The sequence below is a fragment of the Epinephelus fuscoguttatus genome, linkage group LG22 (genome assembly GCF_011397635.1).
Source record: "Epinephelus fuscoguttatus linkage group LG22, E.fuscoguttatus.final_Chr_v1".
NCBI lineage: Eukaryota > Metazoa > Chordata > Actinopteri > Perciformes > Serranidae > Epinephelus > Epinephelus fuscoguttatus.
In genome coordinates this window covers 18847391-18867135 of record NC_064773.1, presented here as the reverse complement: position 1 = coordinate 18867135, position 19745 = coordinate 18847391, and the positions used below count along the sequence as shown (strand labels likewise).

General features: G+C 43.0%; 1 protein-coding gene across 5 annotated transcripts in view; it reads right to left on the bottom strand.

Moving 5' to 3' along the window:
* nrcama (neuronal cell adhesion molecule a) overlaps positions 1-19745 on the bottom strand; it is an 84684-nt gene extending 64939 nt beyond the window's left edge. For all 5 annotated transcript variants that reach the window (XM_049566323.1, XM_049566327.1, XM_049566325.1 and 2 more), the window contains exon 1: positions 19493-19745. In XM_049566323.1, the coding sequence (XP_049422280.1) occupies positions 19493-19575 (83 nt within the window). In that variant the 5' untranslated portion in view covers positions 19576-19745. The remainder of the gene's footprint in view (positions 1-19492) is intronic.

The following is a 19745-nucleotide window of genomic DNA, read 5'->3' as shown; positions in this document are numbered from 1 at the left end:
GTACTAGCTACAGCCTGCTTGTTGCTTATTGTTTTTGTTCCTCTTGGATTTTTTTTTTTTGCCTACACCTTGTTTCTCTGTGCCTCAGATCCACACTCACCGGTCACCTATTCGCCTGCCAACCTGCTCAGCCTCCCTGCCCCGTTTCTTCCAAGTACCCTGGATCAACCCAAGACACCCCTTGAAAATAAATCCACTTTAAACTGAAAAGCTGTCTGAGTCATGTTTTTGGGTTCTGTTCTCTTTATACTTGAATTTCCCAAATGCTTTCTCATATTTAATCACCCTGCTTTTAAGCATGCCGTTTGGCTTTACACTCCTCTACCTATACAAACATATGCCATCACCAGGCCAAAAGCCAACATGGATAATCTGTGGAGCACTCTCTTGGAACAACATTTTTTCCCCATTTAGGCAGGCCCTAACCTGCAGGGTAAATGTGACTTAGGTGTAAAAAGAGATCTGTCCTTCTTGTAGACTATAAAATGCCCATGATAACATGCATGCAATGATTTCCACCACAGTTTCCGAAAGTATCCTTTGGGCCTCAGTACTAACCAACGTGACTGCAGCTCCTGACCTACCAAAGTTGCAAACCCTAGCAGCTTGCTATCACTCAATCTCTTGCTGCGCACACACACACCCACACACACAGGCATAGGCTATTCACTGCTGCCCACAGGGCTGTTCAGCCTTGTTGGCCAGTGGTGCTGAGCTCATGGCGAGCCAGACAGCACGCACCCAGCTGTACCTCTATACAAAAGCTCCAGTCAGCACTTTGGTACTCTAAAAACAGATGCTGTCTGAGCTGATGAGTGTACCTCGCAGCAAAGCAGCCCAGGGTTTACATTGGGACGGTACACAACTCCATCCATGCAAACGCATCCTCTATTATGTGTACTAGCTCGCTGGAGGAGAATTTACATTGTGACACTGATGGAGCGGTTTCATTGTTCACCCCCAAATCACACATACACATTTTCTTACCTGTAGTGCTATTTATAAACCTAGATTGTTTTGGTGTGAGTTGCAGAGTGTCTCTATCGGCAATAACGTTACAGCTCAGCCGAAGAGGACGCCATTGTTTACCTCCCCCATTGTCAAGAGCCTCTCATCCATGAGTAGATGCACTCTACCTTCTGCACAGTGATACACTTGGCAGGTGTAGTTTGGTAGAGAAAAAATAGTTCCTACATGGAACTGCTCACAACAAGGTCTGTGGATTATCTTAACCGGGTCATGATTTCTGGAAAGAGACATTGCTGTTGAGTTTTTCAAAAAAAAAAATTATTTTTTTTTTTTTGGCACTTTGAACACCACAAGCCAAGAGCCATTAAGTTCCATTATATTGGAGAGAGGGCAGACATCTCTACAACCGATATCTCCAACACCTTGATTGATAAATGGCAATACAGGTAAGAGGAAAGATATGTATTTATGATTTCAGAGTGAACAGTGCCTTTAAGTAAATCTTTATTGTTGCATTTTGCTTGCAGTTCATGCCATTATGCGTTGCCTGAAGATGAACTTGAGGAGGATTTAGCAAAAAGAAAGGAGGTATTGAGCAGGATAGCAGCTCCGTAAAACATGACTGACCATGAAAATCTTTTGGCTGTCGAGAGAACTGAATTCCCCTTCTTTTTGGCCGGAGGAGGCTCCATCTAACAAAATGCCCATCTGACGGCTGGGATTTTGGCTAACCAAGATAAACTGAGTTAACCCACTCCAGCCCGTGTTAATGAGCTTGTGAAAGATCACACAGCTGTCTAAAAATAGGGGCCTCTGCTTTCAGCTGCCCTGTGGGTCCCCGCGCCTAATCCCAAGATCAATAGTCCCTTTGTCAATACAACCCCTAGTGCTGACAGTTATGGATACGTGACACCTGACAGATTATCAATCAGTGTGTGTTAATGTAAATGCTCTAGTGTAGAAAAGCCAGTGTTTGAGTAAATTCCACATCTCGTAAAAGTAAATGTAAAACAAAACCGACACAAGAAGATGGAACAACCATAAACAAACCCTAAACCTGATTCTGAGACTGTATCCCTCTCCAGATTCTCTGACAGAACAAGGGCAGTACATCCCTGAATCATCCCAAATTCAACCCCTGCTGCAAGGAGAATCGTGAGTCCAAGTGACAAGAGCGGCAAGGCACTCAATAATTCATCAGTCAGTATAGTATTTTGTGGCTTTGCTTTGATACACCAAAGCAGTGGCGGTGCTTCTAAGCAAGAAGATAAGAGACATATTTTTGCATATGTGAGAGGATATCAATTATTCACCTACAGTCAAACCCACAGTCAGTCTTCTTGGGTAGCTTGCAGCAGGCTTACAAGACGGTGGACAAAAAACACCAGTACAACAGCTTAAATAACAATTTAGGGCAGCTTAAAATTGTTATTGAAAACCATTCTCAGGTGCGCTCAGGCATTAATTTAATAACTGAGTCATTATAAAATACTAATATTATGTACAGTAGGTGGCTTTGAACTGCAGTCACCACCTAAATTCCTCTAAATCCTTTTTAAAATGCTTTAAAAAGTGAAACGCTACATCGATGTTAGTGTGAGTCAATCTTTTCCACCAGTTTGGACTGTTTCCAGCACCTTGCCAAGATGGAGCCAAGTGGAGTGATGCTTGTCCTGCATTAACTACTGTAGAGTTACGTCATGTGGCGAGATAAAAATGATCAAATATCACACAGTGTGCCAAAAACAGGAAGACTGCATTATTAAGGTGGACAAATGGACAATAATGGACTGACAGATACTCATATGTAGGGCTGCAACGAAGGAGTTTCCTTATTAAATTAACTGCCTATTATTTTCTCCATTATATATTTGATGTAAACATCATCCGAAAATAGAAAAAAGCTAAAGCTGGCTGAGTCATATTGGTTGTTTTGTCTGACTAGAAGAAGATAAACTATATCAATCATGCACAACCAGGACCTGTACATGCATTCAATGGAGGGATGTGAAAGCGAGAGGGCTGCCTTGGACAGGCGCCCCGAGCAGTTGGGGGTTCGGCAATGCCCAGGAGGCAAACTGGCTCCCCTCCAGCTACCAGTCCACACCTTGTATGTGATCCAAACTGGGACTTGAACTGATGACCCACCAGTTCCCAACCCAAGTCCCTATGGACTGAGCTTCCACCCCTAAAACTAGCAAATATTAGTATTTGAGAGGCTGAAACCGGTGACATTTCTGAATTTCTGCATGAGCTCAATGTGACACTCTGGCCTGCTCCCCTCTGTTTCCTCATGAAATCACTCACATACATGGAAAAAAAAGTAAAAAGAAGGATGGCTCACTCTTTTCATAAATGTTTTTGAGAGCAGGCTGGCTGCTGCTACAACATTTATGAAGTGAACGGTATTCTACGTTGTTTTCAGCCTCCTGGGCACCAAAACTCTGTTATATTCTCTTTGTTGTATAGTCCAATGTAAGGCAGACAAACATCAGTCAGGTCTTCCCTGAAAACACCAGCCTCTGAGGACAGGAGGATAAAGATTGATGTATGAATAGATGGATAGTATATAGAGTTGGGCAGCCACAAAATGCATTAGAACTGCATCAAAGCTGTGCTATATTTGACAGCATTAAAATATCAAAAGAAATCACAGTATTGATGTGTGCATTTATAAACTGATGGATAGATTTGTGACTAGGGATGCACCGATTTATCAGCAGAACATCAGCATAGACCCATATTTGTCTTGTTGACTACCATTGGCCTATCACCAAATAAGATGACATTCACCAGGATGGCAGTGGCCAATGTTTTGCCATTGTGTCACATCAATTTTGCACAGGCTGGACTAGAAGTCATCAAGGGACAATAGAAAACATGTCTTCCCTGAGACACCTTCAGGATGAAAGGACACAGTAAATTCACAATCCACGCATCAGGGGATGCGCCACATTACTCCCTTAAAATGCTATATTGTGAGCACATTCGTGTTGAAACTGGTCGGGAAACAGCTAGTTAATATTAGATGTTAGCAGCTGGTGGCTGCAACTAACAGCAGTGGGAGGTTGCACTGAGTTACATTATGATGCATTCAAGCTCTATTCAATATAACTGAGTATTGAGCAAAGGTAAACTATAATGTTATCATGGTGTGTTCAAATGGAATCTTGTAAAATTCAGATTTGGGCAACAAACTTGAATAAACAGAGCTCTTTCAAGGTGAAAGTTGAACAGTTACATTGTTTAAAACCCTTCCATTATTTTTTATGATGAAGAATTCTTTGTTTCCCTGGCACAGAATACAGAAAATTTCAGCCTGTTTTCATTCTGAAGTTGTCAAGTACTGCCACTTTGTCAGTGATTTCTCAATCAGATACCTGGCGCCAAATACCACCTTTTATGGCAGTATGATACACTGCTAGGTTGTGTCAGTTTGCCACGCAGCATTATGATACACCCTTTTGTGGTGTTATATATGCCACCAGTTGGCTAAACGGCACCTGTTGCAGCGGTATGATACACCACTGGACAGCGTCTGGTTGAAACGCTGCTGGAATCTACGTAAGGAGCTGGAAAGTCCATAAAGGGCAGGCAGGAGTGGCAGTGGATGGGTCAAACAAACCCTGGACTTTCACCCAGGAGCCTGGTGTACACTTCCTGTATCAATCTATCTATATTTGTTTGTCTAAACCTAACTACGTGCTTTTAGTTGACATCCTGGCGTTTGTAGGGGATACCTAGCTCGTAATATGTAGACATGAAAGGCCACCGACAAAGCAGCTAAATGTGATGACTTTAGATGAGAAAAGGTTCAGGTTAAATAACAACAAAACTTAAATAAATCACAACAACCAAAAAAGCATCATCATCTGCTACTGCCCAAATTGCTATTGGCCTAGAATTTCACAATCAGTGCATCCCTATCTGTGACAGTTTTAGAGAAAACATATGTTGAAGTAAGTCCCACAGACATATACTACTGTAACATCGCTGACTGAACAAGTGACAGTTCATGTGATCCAGCAGTTGTGGGACACTCCCTGGACACCTGATAGCTTGTGCTACCTGGTTATGTGAGTGAGTACACGGAGGAAACCAGCGTGGGAAAAGTATGTGATACCCATTTAAGAAAAGTAGCTGCTCTTCCACTTATTAATGGGCCTTTTGTAGAGTGAATATCTTGCAGGTAATGTATCACATAGCCGTAATGGATGACCGGCTTCAATGAATATATAACAAAGTGAAGGGGTTTCCTGTGCTTTACAGACAGGACAGACACTGATACATTGCAGTAATCAATACCTGACTTTGAGCCAGCTTTCTCCTCCCTATCTTTATTTGCTGGTACATACTACCAAAAAATATGTTGGGGTTTAAGAGGACGAACATTGACTGCCTCTAGTCCGTCACCAGCACACAGACAACCAAGGGATATTCCCCGACAATTCCATAAAAACTAGCTGCAACTACAAAGAAAGTGATATTTGCTGCTTGCAGACAGTGGGGTAGCAACCGAGCACTGGGTAAAGGTTAAATGGGCTTTGTGAGTCATGGATCAGAGCAGCGAGTGGAGGAGAGATGGAGTGGGTTGAGGGTCAATACCAGCAGTGTGTATATGGTGGGAAAATGCTGGGAGGGAAAAGAAAGCTGGGCAAACAGGCGTTGTGCAGAGCTGTGTGCAGCCTTCCCAGGCATGGAAGTGATTACAATTTAAAGAATGTGGATGTGTTCAAATGTCATAGTTGAGACATGATTTTTATGACACATTATGTTTGTCTCATTGGTTTTTCCACGAAAGAACAATGCATTTGAAGAACTGTTTAATATTATGTAACAGAGGTAAAAAACAGTAAGTTAATATGACCTGTGAACAAATATCATGTTACTTTTAAGAGTTTTATTTTCTTAAAGCTTCTCTTTGGCAATATTTTTATAATAGCAATGGATCAAATGGCTGCATTAAGGGCGTCACTTGTTACGTCACTGACAACACCCCAGGGAATCATTATCCACTTTAGCTAATATGCTAACACACTCTAATGGCGGGTGTATTGATTGCCCCAGCAATGAGTCCTAAAACCCAGATGTGAGTTAGTATTTTACCACTCACAGTTCCCTCATCTCTAAGTCAATGTTAAGTTAAGTAAAACAAGCCTAAAAAACTTTCACGTTGAGTTCTACGACATAAGATATGTCTGTAAATACCCCACTCGTGACCTTTGAAGCTTCTATGTGTCTTTAAAAAGGTGGCTAACAAGTGGCTAAATAAGACTACAGAACATCTATGCCGAGCTCTATAGTCTTGTTATGGTGAAGACGTCTGGTCATGCGATTGTAATGTAGTTCATTTATAGCATAACATTAGCTTTTTACTTCTGGCGATAACATTTAGGCTTCAATAATTATGAAGTATTGTTCATTTGTGAAGATTATCTTGCTGAATAAAACTTGTAAACGTTTGTTTGCCAGAGCTTATATTCGACAATAATCCAAAATCCAGTGGAAAAATCCCATAGGCTTTTTGATGAGGGAAGCATTGCGATGCTAACTTCCACGTCAGCCTACAAAAATACTTCATCCCTGGAGCAGTCTATGAAAAGACCTGGATACAGCGTTGGAGGCATGGCCCCATTCATTCCCAAGAAAGTGGCGCATGAAGCTAAAAAAGTTTGACTTCCTGGATATAAAATTACCCGAATCTTCCACACCATTGGACCCACAGAGCAAGCACACCAGAGACCTTGCCAGCTGAGCGGCTAACTTCCTGTTTAGCCCTCCACTAACTTGAACGGGGGTGAAATCATTTAATCATGCAGCTCTCCTAGACTTTCAATATGTTTTGAAACTGAATGGATCAAATCCTGATAGTAGAACGAGTTCTTTCATGGGGGTTGTCACACTCAAAAACATGTATCCACCAATTTACAGACATCTTTTTCCAATGTAAGTCTATGGGAAAAAGTCTCTTTGGGGCCAACAGCATAACATGACGGGCCTGGAAGTTGTAGTTACATGGTTTAGCCACTATGGCTAGGTGCTCAGGTGCACCTTGGGTGTGTTTGCCCTAACAGAACTTTTGGGTACACTCAGTTGGATGGTTGGTGATACACAGTAGAATGTTTGTATAGGAGCCATCCCCAGTGTAAAATGTATGTAGGGTGCTAATTTGTCCTGTAAGGGTCATGGGTGTCTGTCAATATAAGTAGGAACCATTCATTGCAGGACAGGTGTTGCTAGACGGGGGAGCAACACCTCAACACTAGGCCACATCAAGTCAGGTGTACACTACTCAATGCAGTGGTGAAAATTTGTACCTTTGAATGGTTTGAAAGTTTTTCATTGAAGACTACAGCAGTGTGTACCCCATTGTGATATGACGCCGTGACTTCACTCTTTTTAACCTCCTTGACCAACAGACTAATTCAGCAGCTAACATGACGCATTTAGCAGCTATGGAGCTAACTATCTCCATCAGGAGTTGGTGAAAACCAAAACAAAGCTAAAAGTAATGACTGACCTTTGGACTTACATTTGTCAGATGGCTGGGAACATAATGCCACATAAATGCTAATGCTGCATATAGCTGCTGTTTGCTGGCTTGTCTTCCATATCAACTTCATAACATTCTAATATGTCAGTGTGTGTGTGTGTTTATTGCTTGTTGCCTGGTGGCCAAAAAATCAATTAAAGTAGGTGTAAAATTATCTATATGTTACCTATTTAGGACATTATAATAAGTGCAACATGTCACACATACACACAGACAATTTAATTCCTTGCCGTGCCTTTCCACGAGAAGGGAAAACAAGACATCCAAGACTTTCATCAGCAAAACATATGGCTGTCCTGTCAAAACTACAGAGGCTGGCTCCCGGCCAAGTCATTAAAACCTTTAATTATCTGTGTACTAGTGCACAAAGCTGTGAGGGAACACTTCTATTATTTAAACAAAGGTTAAGTAGAATATCTTCTGTAAGAGAGACGGTTAATTTGGCATTACAAAAGCTCCTGCTTCCTGACGATAAATGGCTTATTGGTAATTATTAACACTTAATTATTGTTTTGTACGTTTCTTTTAGTGTTTGTGCCAGAGAAGCTTTTGTTGTAACAACTAAAATGATTAATAGCGGGGAAAAAAACATGTCAACAGGGTTCATTTCTAAAGGACAGGAAGTAGGTTCAGTCCTTGTATGGCTAACTAGATAATAATTAATATCCTTAGTACCTGTTTTACACATTAGAAACAAAACAAGGCCCTACATCTCTGTGTATATATATTCCCTTTTCATCGGGCAGTGTGTCTGATCTCAATCTGTGTGGTTATCATCACTGTATCTCCGTAGTCTGAGCAGGGACATCGGGGTTATCTCTTCCCCACAGAGCAGACATCAGGAGAGCACAGGTAGAAGCTCATTTGGTAGAAAATGGCCTGATCGCAATCTGCTCCTCATCCTGATCAGTGATCTACCAGCCGCAGAGTTTCCGAGACAATCACCTGAAGTTTGTTTCAAGCAAAGCTGATCTACATCCTCAGCTCAAGCGTCTCATATCTCACATCCAACTGCAATAAGCTAAAGTGCTACGACAGCAGCCGTGGCTGCATTACGTCAGAGTGCAAATAGGCAAGGTGAGTAAAGCAGCCTGGCTCTGACGGGACAATGCAGAGTATCTGGCAGCCCCAAAAACAACCGTCTCAGCAGTTTTAGGGGTGAAAGAGACAGAGACAGAGAGGACAGAGTGAGTAGAGTGGCAGGGTGGGGAATTATCACTGATGTGAAACGCCATTGACTTTTATGGGCCGACATCCAGAGGCATCAAATGATGCTGAGCAAGAACAAACAGGAAACGAATTACTCTTACAGTAAGTCATAGTACCCGCAGCCTCAAATTTCTAACTGCAGCTGGAGCAGCGACATGACTGGCACACCATACCTACGCAATTAGTCCCATTTGCTCCTTGTGTTCAGCTAGCTCTGAAGTGTCCATGTTAGGAAGTGTGTATCGTGAGGGTTTCATTGACCCTGCTCCACACTGTATGAGCATACAGTTTAAATCAAATTAAAAGTTGAAATAAACAGAGCATGTTTAACAAGACAGATGTTACCCGACTCCGTCTTTCTCTCTTCAAGGCTCATAAAGATGAGGCTCTGTCTGCCTTTAATTGCTTTATCAGTTAGCAGATGCAGCTTAAGCTGACAGATGACTTTTCCACGCTGGGAACTGCTTCTGTTCTCCATCCTCTTCATCTGCTCGCCGGACAGTTTGTATCTTTTTCTACAAAGGCATTCTTTCAGTATGAGCAGGGGGCACTTGTTGAAGGCGGGCTGGCCTCAGAAAGGCCTTCACTCTGGGGTCAGACGAGTAGGCTCGAGGACACATGCGGGCACCATTGAACCGGAGCCGCTTTTCCCACACCATACACAAATGGACAATTAGCAGATGCACTGGACAACTGAGGCCAGAATTACAAAGAATTATATCTTACTACTAGGAGTTCCCTAAATGTCACTACAAGACCAGAATTCACAAATGCTTCAGAGAGCAACTCTTACTAATCAGTGAAGGGACATGCAAACAGGGTGTCTACTATAATCCAACCTGGTCTCATTCCCAACTCATCAAATACCAAGGCTTGATCAATGGCCCTCTGTGTCAGATGCCGACGCACAGAGGCACTCTTTGGCGGCAGTATGAGACCCACTGGGTGGCGCCATTTTTTGACAACTTGAGCAATTGCTGTAGTATAGAGTCCACATAAGGTGGGTGGAAGGGGAGGTGGATGGGTCAAACAAACTCCGGACTTTCACCTACAAGACTGCTGTTGGTGTCCCATGTGAAACCAAAATTTATCTAACTACAACTTAATGTGCTAGTATGTGTAGCATGCTACCGTAGTGAGACGTATCACATAACATGACATTACATTATGTTATTAACAAACTGACTTATTTTAAGCCAAGTCATTATGTTTTTTAATATACCTAACCTTCTTCTTCTTTTATCAGATACTGAAATTTAATGCTTTTTAAGACCTTTTCAAGATAATTTTAAACCAAATTTAAGGCCTAGAGTTGTCTTGCTTTGGTCTGAATCAGGGCCTAAGCTTATTACAAAGTTGCATAGTTGCCTAGAGTTGGTTCGTGTTCTCACGGCAGCATTTACAAGTGGACCAGATCAAATGCCTTGTGCGAGAAAGCTGCTCTTGATTGGTCAGAATTTCCATGTGGGAAAAATCCAGGAAGTAAACCAAACGTTGAAGAAGAGTACACTTGCAAGATAAATGTGACACTTTCTAATGTCACAATGGAGGGACAACTACGCAGGTTGATTTTAGCACTGCTCATCGTGGACTATATTGCTGTCATTGTTCATTTTAGTCAAACCATACAGTTTGAAAACGAGGCGCGGCTCCAACTAGAAAACAATGTTTTGATGCATTGGATGTGCTGAACGTGCGTATTAAGGCAGTACAGGAGGAGGTGCACATTAATAATCCTCCAGGACTGTAACATGCTCATGTTTAACCCAAACAATGGTTGGTTCAGATCGAGGTCGGAACACGTTCTCACCACAAACGAACCACACCAGAGTTTGTTTGTAACTGGACCGAGACCACCTCTTCAAGAAGGTCTCGGTCTGGTTGTTTTGGTGCGCACCTGAGTGTGATTGCTGTGTTCACACCTGCCCAAATGAACCGCACTGAGGGGGCAAACAAACTTGAGTTCAACTGAACCGAACCAAACAGGACAGGTGTGAAAGCACCCTAAGACTGCTATTCGGATGAATAATCTTTTTCTCATTCAAGCATTGCAGGTAAGTATGAAGGTCAGTAGTATATAAGTGGTCCCCTGCAGAGGTAGGTTTTATGTAGGACATGGTTTAGGTTAATCTACATTTTGCCAACAGTTTATTGCAAGTATAAAGTAAAAAGAAATCAATAGACATTCAGAATTTTTGGAAACCCTGACACAAGACACACAGTGAAATAAGCTATAGTGTGTTACCAGAATATTCTGCAGATATAAATGCCCCCTGTGGTGTAGAAAATGACACCAGAAATGACACCAGTCTTGCCGCAGGGAATACTCAGGGTCCCGCGTAGGCGTAGCGTGAGCATCGTCGGCTTCGGGCCAATGAAGTGCCTTAAAAAGCTATACATAATTACACACTCTACAAATCATGTGTAAAGGCTTTAAGATAAATTTGCCATCAAGCTAATCTCTCCTCATGGCTGGGGGTAAAAGATGTCTACCTATGAGAAAAGAAGCTTTAAAAAAAAACTCTTTTTATCCCTCCCATAAAAAGTGATGATGTAGTCCTCCATGGCTGACAGATTCAATTATGCCCTTTAAAAACATCTTTAATAATCTTTGTTCAGGCTGGTTGGTTCACACCCGTCATGTGACGCTGGTGCCTCGAACCAATTGGATGTTTGTTGTGATAAGAGGAGCTCTTTAATGGCTTCTTTGACCCAAATCCTCACTAATCATTTTAGAGCTGTGACAAAGATTCTGCTGGATGGGGTGTAATATTATTTTAAGCCTACTGTACCATGAATTAATCTCCCACCGCTGGGATTTGAACATTTCTCCTTTGTTTCCTGCTAAAAGAGGATATATATAAATACCATATGCCTTTGATAAGTTTACATGTTGTGTTTTTCTTTTCCAGAAAACCCAAAACCTCACACTTTTTGTCTTAATATATCTTAAGCTGTGAGTGGATTTAACACGACTGCAGTCGTCTGCCATGTTGAGCATAATCTTTGCCTGCGTATGGCTCTGTATGTAAAGTTAAATCGCCCGTTGAGACAGATATTGTTGATATGTTTTTACACTCAGCTACTACCAGTCTGGCAACTCCTCTGCTCTCACCCACTCTCCCATCTGTTGCCCACCTGATCCACACAAACAACTCCTCTGCGGCCGACAACAGGGCTCAAACCCACTGGTGCATCATGGGACAGTAAAAACATGTACATTATTGACCTTTGAAGCTCTTGTATCATGGGAGTGCGTACATGAGTGTGTGTGCCCATGTGTTTCTGTAGCGCCATGCCACGTCTCCTTTTATTAATCTCCAGTCTCCTGCTCTACTTCAGATGCGGCCTGGCACAGCTGGTGATCGCAGCAGCACGTCGCTCCTCTCCTCTCCTCTCCTTTCTGCTTTCCTTTACTCCTCCTCACTGCAGCTCTGCTGTCCTCCTCCTTAGTCATTCCACTCAGGTTTTACTCAATCTTTTCCTCCGCACTGTGCTCCCTTCCTTCCCTCCCTTTTATTTCCACTCCTTTTATTTCTTCCTGCTTTGTATTTTCTTTCCTTTCCTCTCCTCTTGACTTTCCTCCTATCATTTCATCTACCCCTCTCCTTCCCTTTCCTTTTCTCTCCTCTTCTGTCTTCTGCTCTCTACTCTTCCCCTCCTTTCCTTTCCTCTTCTGTCCTCTCCTGTCACATCCTCTCCTGTGAGTCCTCTCCTCTTCCCCTCCTCTTCTCTCTTCTCCTCTTCCCCTCCTCTTCTCTCCTCTCCCTTTCCCTTTCTTTCCTCTTCTGTCCTCTCATCTCTCCTGTCACTCCTCTTCCTTGTATTTTCTTTCCTTTTCTCTCCTGTCTCCCCTCCTCTTCCCTGTCCTCTCAGATTGTTTTCTCCTCATTTCTCCTCTTTCCCCCTCACCTTCCTTGTACTATTTCATTTCCTCTCCTCTTCTCTTTCCTCCTCTGTCCTTGCACCCCCCTTCCCTTTTCTTTTCTCTCCTCTTCTGTCTTCTCTCTCCCTCCTTTCCTTTCTTTTGCTTTCCTTTCCTCTTCTGTCCTCTCCTGTTATCTCTCTTCCCCTCCTCTCTTTTCCCTTTCTTTCCTCTTCTGTCCTCTCATCTCTCCTCTGTCACTACTCTTCCTTCCTTGTAGCCTATTTTCTTTCCGTTCCTCTCCTCTTAATGTTCCTCCTCTGTCCTTTCATCTCCCCGTCCTCCTTCCCTTTCCTTTTCTCTCCTCTTCTGTCTTCTGCCCCCCACTCTTTAACCTCTTTCCTTTCCTTTACTCTTCTGTCCTCTCCTTTCTCCTCTTTTCTTCCTCTCCTCTCCATTTCTTTCCTCTTCTGTCTTCTCATCTCTCATCCTTTCCTCCTCTCCTTTCTTGCATTCTCTCTCCTCTTTCTCCCCCGTTTTCTTTTCCTCTTCTGTTCTCTTAACCTTCCATCATCTCATCTGTTCTCTTTCCCTCCTCTGCTCTCCTTTCTCCCCTTTCCTTTCCTTTCCTTTCCATTCCTTTCCTTTCCTGTTCTTTTCCTTTCATCCTTCCTCTTTCTTACCTTTTCTTTTCCCTTTTCTCCTCTCATCTCTCATTTCATTTCCTTTTCTCTTATCATTCCTCTTTCCCTCCTCTCCATCCCTTTTTTCTTTCCTTTCTTCTCCTCTTCTGTCTCCTTATCTCTCCTCTTTATCCTCCCTACTCTCTTTTTTATCTCCTCTCCTGGTTCATACTGTTAAGTGAACGACTTAAAACATATAATAAAATAAACGTATACTGATATACTGTGTGAGGTGTTCAGTGTTGGGTGAAAGGAAATATACCTGACATTAAACCCTCATGCTGAAACCAAGCCTGTCTAACACAGCTGTTATATACACAGCTCCTTATAGTCCTTCATTGTGCAAAAACTGGGTCTCTCCCATCTCCAAGCAATAACATCATCTTCCAAAAAAACCCACAACAAAAAACCATCTGTCTTGTTAGGAAGGCAGAGAGAACAACTGCATCTGCTCTCTCAGAAATCTACCAACAGCGGCTCCGGCGGCGGCGGCGGCACACTCCAGGCTTTCCCAGCTTTAACGTCCCCTGTTTTCCAATTCATCAATCTTCAGCCAGTCATGGTAATTTAATACGTCCCGGTCCTTTAATGAAAACAGCAACCCAAACATGTCCGTCCAGCTGTGAGCCAAGGCTGTGGGGGTGTTTACATACCTCCCCCTCTAACCCACCATCACCGCCGCAGGGCACTGATGCTATTAACCCAAAGCATACAGAAGAATCTATGCTGCTAATTGTATGCATTTGGCTGCAGCTCCCACAGTGGCCTCAGAGACGTGAACCAGAGGTGTATAAATCTGGACTGAGACAAAACCCAGGATGACTTCATTAACACGTGCACCTGCATACTTCTCTGGTGGTTGCTCGTGTGGGGAGTGAGCTGATCAACCTCTGGGGATGAATTAAAAACGAAGCATTGTTTCCTAGTTGCAGCAGCGTCTGGGGCCGCGCAGGGACTGAGGATCAAAACCGTAATTGCAGCACGGTATGCAGTGTTACACATACACAACATGAGCAGCATTATGCAGCTGTAAAATGCAGAATTCCTCACAGTATTCCTTCAGTTTATCAGGTATAATGTGGGCTGCAGGCAAAAAGCAAAATCCCACCCATATGAGTTGACAGTGATGATATTATGCAGGGTTGTGATATGTTTTATTTCCCAGGCAGGTGTGCCTATGTTATAGGTAATTAGTCGATCAGTGAAAAAAACAAATATTTGCTGGTTTGTCCACCTCGGGTTTCCAGAACTTGCGACAGGCATTTTCCACTACTTTTTAATTTTTTATAGTGTAAACAATTAATTTAAAAAAGGATTGAAACAAGATGGCTCCTGGTTCAGACCCTGGGGTTGAGGGTTCGAACCCTGGGGTGGGGGAGCCTTTCTGTGTGGAGTTTCTGTGTTCTCCACATGTCAGCGTGGGTTTTCACCAGGTACTCCGGTTTCCTCTCACCGAACATAACTTTGCGTAGGCCAACTATGAGCTTTCTGACTGGACAACAGCAAGCAGCAACTACGCTGCTTTCAAGCCAGTAGTCCGCTTTGCAGCTCCTTTACATTGACAAGCACGATCGAATGTTCAATGATTCACGCGATGAGCGACTAGAGCAACCAAAGCTGCCACAAATATTTTTGACAGTTGTGCTTCTTGGGCGTCCGCGAGAGACTTTGCCTCTTTGGAAGCTTCTGGTTTGAACGTAAAGTTAGGGAACGCGAATACAGCGCTCCCGGGTGTTTGCTGAATCTATCCACCAACCCTCCCGCCTGCCCTACTCGGACTTTCGCCACCTAACTTTTGTTCTAGTCCCGCCACGTTTCCCCCTGACGCTGCCGAGCACCATTAAACTATAACAGCAACCGGTCGTGTATCATGCCGACATTAAAGGACGGCTTTTTTGTTCGTGTCTGACGCCACAAGTCACTGCCCACGCGCCGGATTTCGACAACTTGAGAGACACCCGGTAAACAAGTAATATTCATGCTAGTTTAAATAAACAATTTGTTTGTATATCCCGATCTTTGCTGAGCAACGATTTTGTGTGAAAGGAATTAAAGGCCTGTCTCAAATATAGGCCTGTTGATTTCAGTGATTTAAGCAAATAAAAGCCCAGGCTATTAATTGAAGTTTTATGGTATTTGTGTGTTTTGTTTTGTTTTGTTTGGCAGAAGTACTCAAATGTGTTCATTAGCATTTTGTAAACTGATTATTTTTTTGATTTTCAGCTGTTGGTCGGACAAAATAAGCAGTGTGAAGGTGTCGCCATGGACATCAGGAAATTGTGACAAGCAGTTTTTAATTGAATAAATACAGTTCATTCCTGTCAATGGACATACAGACTTTAGTATATTTAGCTTGTTTCTCTTTTTCCTTTCTTTGTGTGAAATGAAAGAGACCCAACCCCAACCCTGATCCCCAAACAGCCTGGGAGCCAAACTATGCATCCTCCGTGTCTGAAAATTGTGTCATCACTTAAGGCGACAGAATGAGAACCTAAAGCCACCATAAGCTCCATCACCTGACTTGTGTCTAATGGGCCGTGGATAAACGGGAGAGCGGAAGAATGACGATGACACTGCATCTGCTGTGAATAATGGCTCTGCGCTGGCTCTGCACTCACGAGTCTGGGGGAGTTGTCACAGGAGACTGAGGTCGTGTCTTGCGATATCTCTCGGGAGGTAAAAGCTCGCCAACAGGAATCATGGTGCCAACGCACAAACCATGCCATAGCACTACATCATATGTTTCATTTCCAAAAATGAGACGTACTCCTAATCAAACTAATTGATTAACAGCCCAGATGAATTAAAATAAATGATGTTTGCAATGTTTAAAATGTGGATTCATTTGGTAATCTGGCTTCTCCACAGCAGACATTTTGAATTGTTACAGCAGTAAAAGAAGGGGCGTTAAGAACAACATTCACCATGGCTCAGCTTTATTCAAGTGCCATCATTTCATCTGATCATTTACACCTGCGCTGTTCCTTCTGTGACATCTCAAAATGTCTTCTGTGACAAAGGCCTATTAGTGTTAAATAGCTTGCATTTCTGTTAATGTTATATTATGATTCACAAACAACAGGTCATAATGTTACTGCACAGAGCCTCATCCAAAGGTTGAGCGTTCTTAAAGGAGAAGAAAGATAGAAACACACAAATACAGTAGAAAGTGCTGACAGGGACTTTGAGAATGTGGGTTAACAGGCTGATATTAGCATTCGAGTGCAGCTTCAGGTTTGTGCAGAACAACAGAGGGCTTCCCGCTCACAGCAACTGATCACAGCTGAGCAGCTTTACATATAAAAGATGAGTGACGGCTTATTGACACAGGAACTTATTTGCATGAAGTATGGTTGAGGCTCAGAGTCGTATTGTACCACGTGGGGTTCCACCAACAGCGGATGCAAACATTAACGCTGCGTCAAGTAACTCGCAGTTAGACTGACGGATTCTCAATACCATGACAGGGATTCTTCCAACTCTTCGACTGTTTTGTAGCCAGGTGTGATACACACTGGTCACCAATCAAACAAACAAGTGTTCTGCATAAATCCCTGCAATGTTCTGACATGTGGCCCCATGGGAATTTAACCACAAGCCTGACAAAACGAATTCAGGACACTAGTTAGCCAGTTATCAATTCGTTACCATTGAGCGAGAGGACCACCTGTATACATTTATCAATTCATTTCAATCACAATGTCAAAAAAAATTGGCTGTTAATGCTATGTGGCAGTAAGGGACATATATTTTATACAGTACAGCTTCTATCTTGATATTGCCTGCAATACCCTGTGACGTCAGTCAGTTCATCATTTTGTCTATAAAATGTCTTAAAATAGTCAAACTGTCCACGTTACTGTCACACAAGGGAAAGAAGTCGAGAAGAAAGAAGTCATTGAAATCCGGCGCTCAGGCAGTGACTTGCAGCGTCAGAAACTGATGAAAAAGGCCGTCCTTTAACGTCGTTATAGTTTAACAGCATCAGGAGGAAACGCGGCAGAGCAGTGTTAGCGTCCCACAAGATTATAAAGCCAAACCCTGCTCTTTTTTCCCAAACCTTACCACATGCGTTAGTTCTTGGAGGGAAAAAAATGGCAATTTGCGTTGTTGTGCTGACGTAGCGCTTTTATTTTGAATGAGACTGTATGTAAATGGTAAATTGCCTGTGAAAATGGGAGTGCATTTTGAAAGAAGACAATGCATGTAACAGGCAGAACTTGACAGGGATCCCAGAATGTCAACAACCAACGCATCCAGGGTGCGTTTCATGACGGATCTAGACGTGGAAAGTCCATGACCAAATGTTGATATGTGACGAGGTTGGGGTGAGAATGTGTTGCAACGGGGGGTTGAGCGTCAAACACTTAATTTCCTGCATTGTTGGCACTATAGGATGATACAATATTATCACGATACTTAAGGCACTAGGGATGTTCGATCCTCGGATTGGGTATTGGCACCGATCACGTTATTTTTATAAAATCGGAATCAGTAATAAAAAATCGGAGGAATCAAAACAACAAAAATGGCCAGGTTTTTCATCTGAGTTGTTTATTGTTGCCTCTGCTTTCCAATGTATTGTAACCGAGCGTCCTGGGTTCGCCTAACTGAGTGCAGCTAATGAGCAATAAACGGACAGGAGTCGAGACAACAGGTTCAGCGGCCACCGCTTCTCTCTTTATTCCGAGCAACACAGCCACACTAACTGCGGAAACTCGCCTACCACAGCCCTATGGCAACTCTGGAGGGACAATTTAGGCCTTGAGGATTTATGACCCTTTTTCAACTGCAAATTATATCCCCCGAAGAAAAAAAAAAAAAAAACATTTTATTTTATTGCAGCAAAATATATCTATTGGATTGATAAAGCAAAAGTAAAAAAAATCAATAGGTATTGTCCGTGTATCAATACAACATTGCCACACAAAATATCGTGACACTATACTGTATTGAATTTTTCCCCCTTCCCAACAATTTATGGTGTAAATGTCTTTAATTTTAATAATTAATTCAACTGAATTTCTGCTACTTTCAGGTTTTTCCTGGCGGCAGACAAATGCGCAAGCTCTAAATATGCTTTCATAACAGTCCTTTTTTATATTTGTTTCAAATGTGTTTTGAATGTGAATCATGTCTATCTATCTATTTATATCGAGGGGGGCCATGTCCCCCACATTGTCCCCAAAATCTACGCCTATGCTGTCACATATGACAAGGTAAAGCAACAAATCATCACATTTAAGTGGCTAAAACCAGAGCGTTTGGCCATTTTGCTTGAAAACTGACTGTAAGTGATAGATCGATTAATTAAAACAGCACTTATACTGACTGCAAATGCTCATGATTACACTTAGGATTCCTTTCCTGATGGATTTTCGAATCCAATAAGGCGAATCATCCTTTTTGATTGACTGTAACCATCCAATGTCAACTCCAACTCCTGACTTGCTTATCCCTTTGCATTTGAAGACATGTAGAAAGAAATAATATTTCCCTCTATCAGATGATATTTTGAGCAGAAAACTGCAGATATCACAAATAGTCTCTTTCATAGAAAAATATATATGATGCTTTTGCCCCCACCCTCTATATTGATCAGTAGACACCTGCTGACTATTCATATCCCTACATCTTTTATCTGCAAACAAGGCCTTGGTTTGTCCCTGCTGCCTGCCTGCCTTGAAGTGAAAACCCTTGGATTGACAGCTGGAGGAGCTGAGCTACATCTGGCAGCATCACCGGCAGACATCAAATAATCCTGTGAGCCTGCGGGCCTGCCTGCACCGGCCGGCGGCGGCAACAATAAGCACCAACCCTGCTGCTGCTGCTGCTGCTGCTGCACCGCTCAATGCATCCATTCAGTCCAGCAGCACATCAACACATTGCTTTCCCTCCCTTCACTTGCTCTGATGCTTGCTCCTCAAGATGCAGTATGCAGTGCGGTGAGGCTGCTCTGCCTTTGATGCCCAGCAGAATCCACATTGAGGGGAAAAAAACACGTCAATCGGCGTCCATATTGCTGAAATATGTGCACCTGGTCATCCCAGTCAAGCAGCAGCAGCACCGGGGATGCTGGTGCAAATAAGAACGCGCCCACTTGACACATCCACTGCACCATAATTCTCAAGACAACAGGGGTGGAGGAGGAAAAATGCAATCTCCATCTTCATATAATAATAATAAAAAAACAAGAGGCACGTTCAAACTCACCGTCTGCAGCAACCCGGCTCCTGCTTCCTCTCCCCGGCTGTGACTGTGTGTAGATGCTGGAGAAAATGAAGAGGTGTGCGCATATGTGTGTGTGTGTGTGTGTGTGTGTGTGTGTGTGTGTGTGTGCATGTGAGGGACTGTGCCCGGCCGAGTGTGTGTGTCCGTCCCCCCTCAGCCGCTGCAGCAGCAAGCTGTGGTCCACACGGATCCTCGGCTCTCCTCACCAGCTCCCCCGCCGCTGTCAAAAACCAGC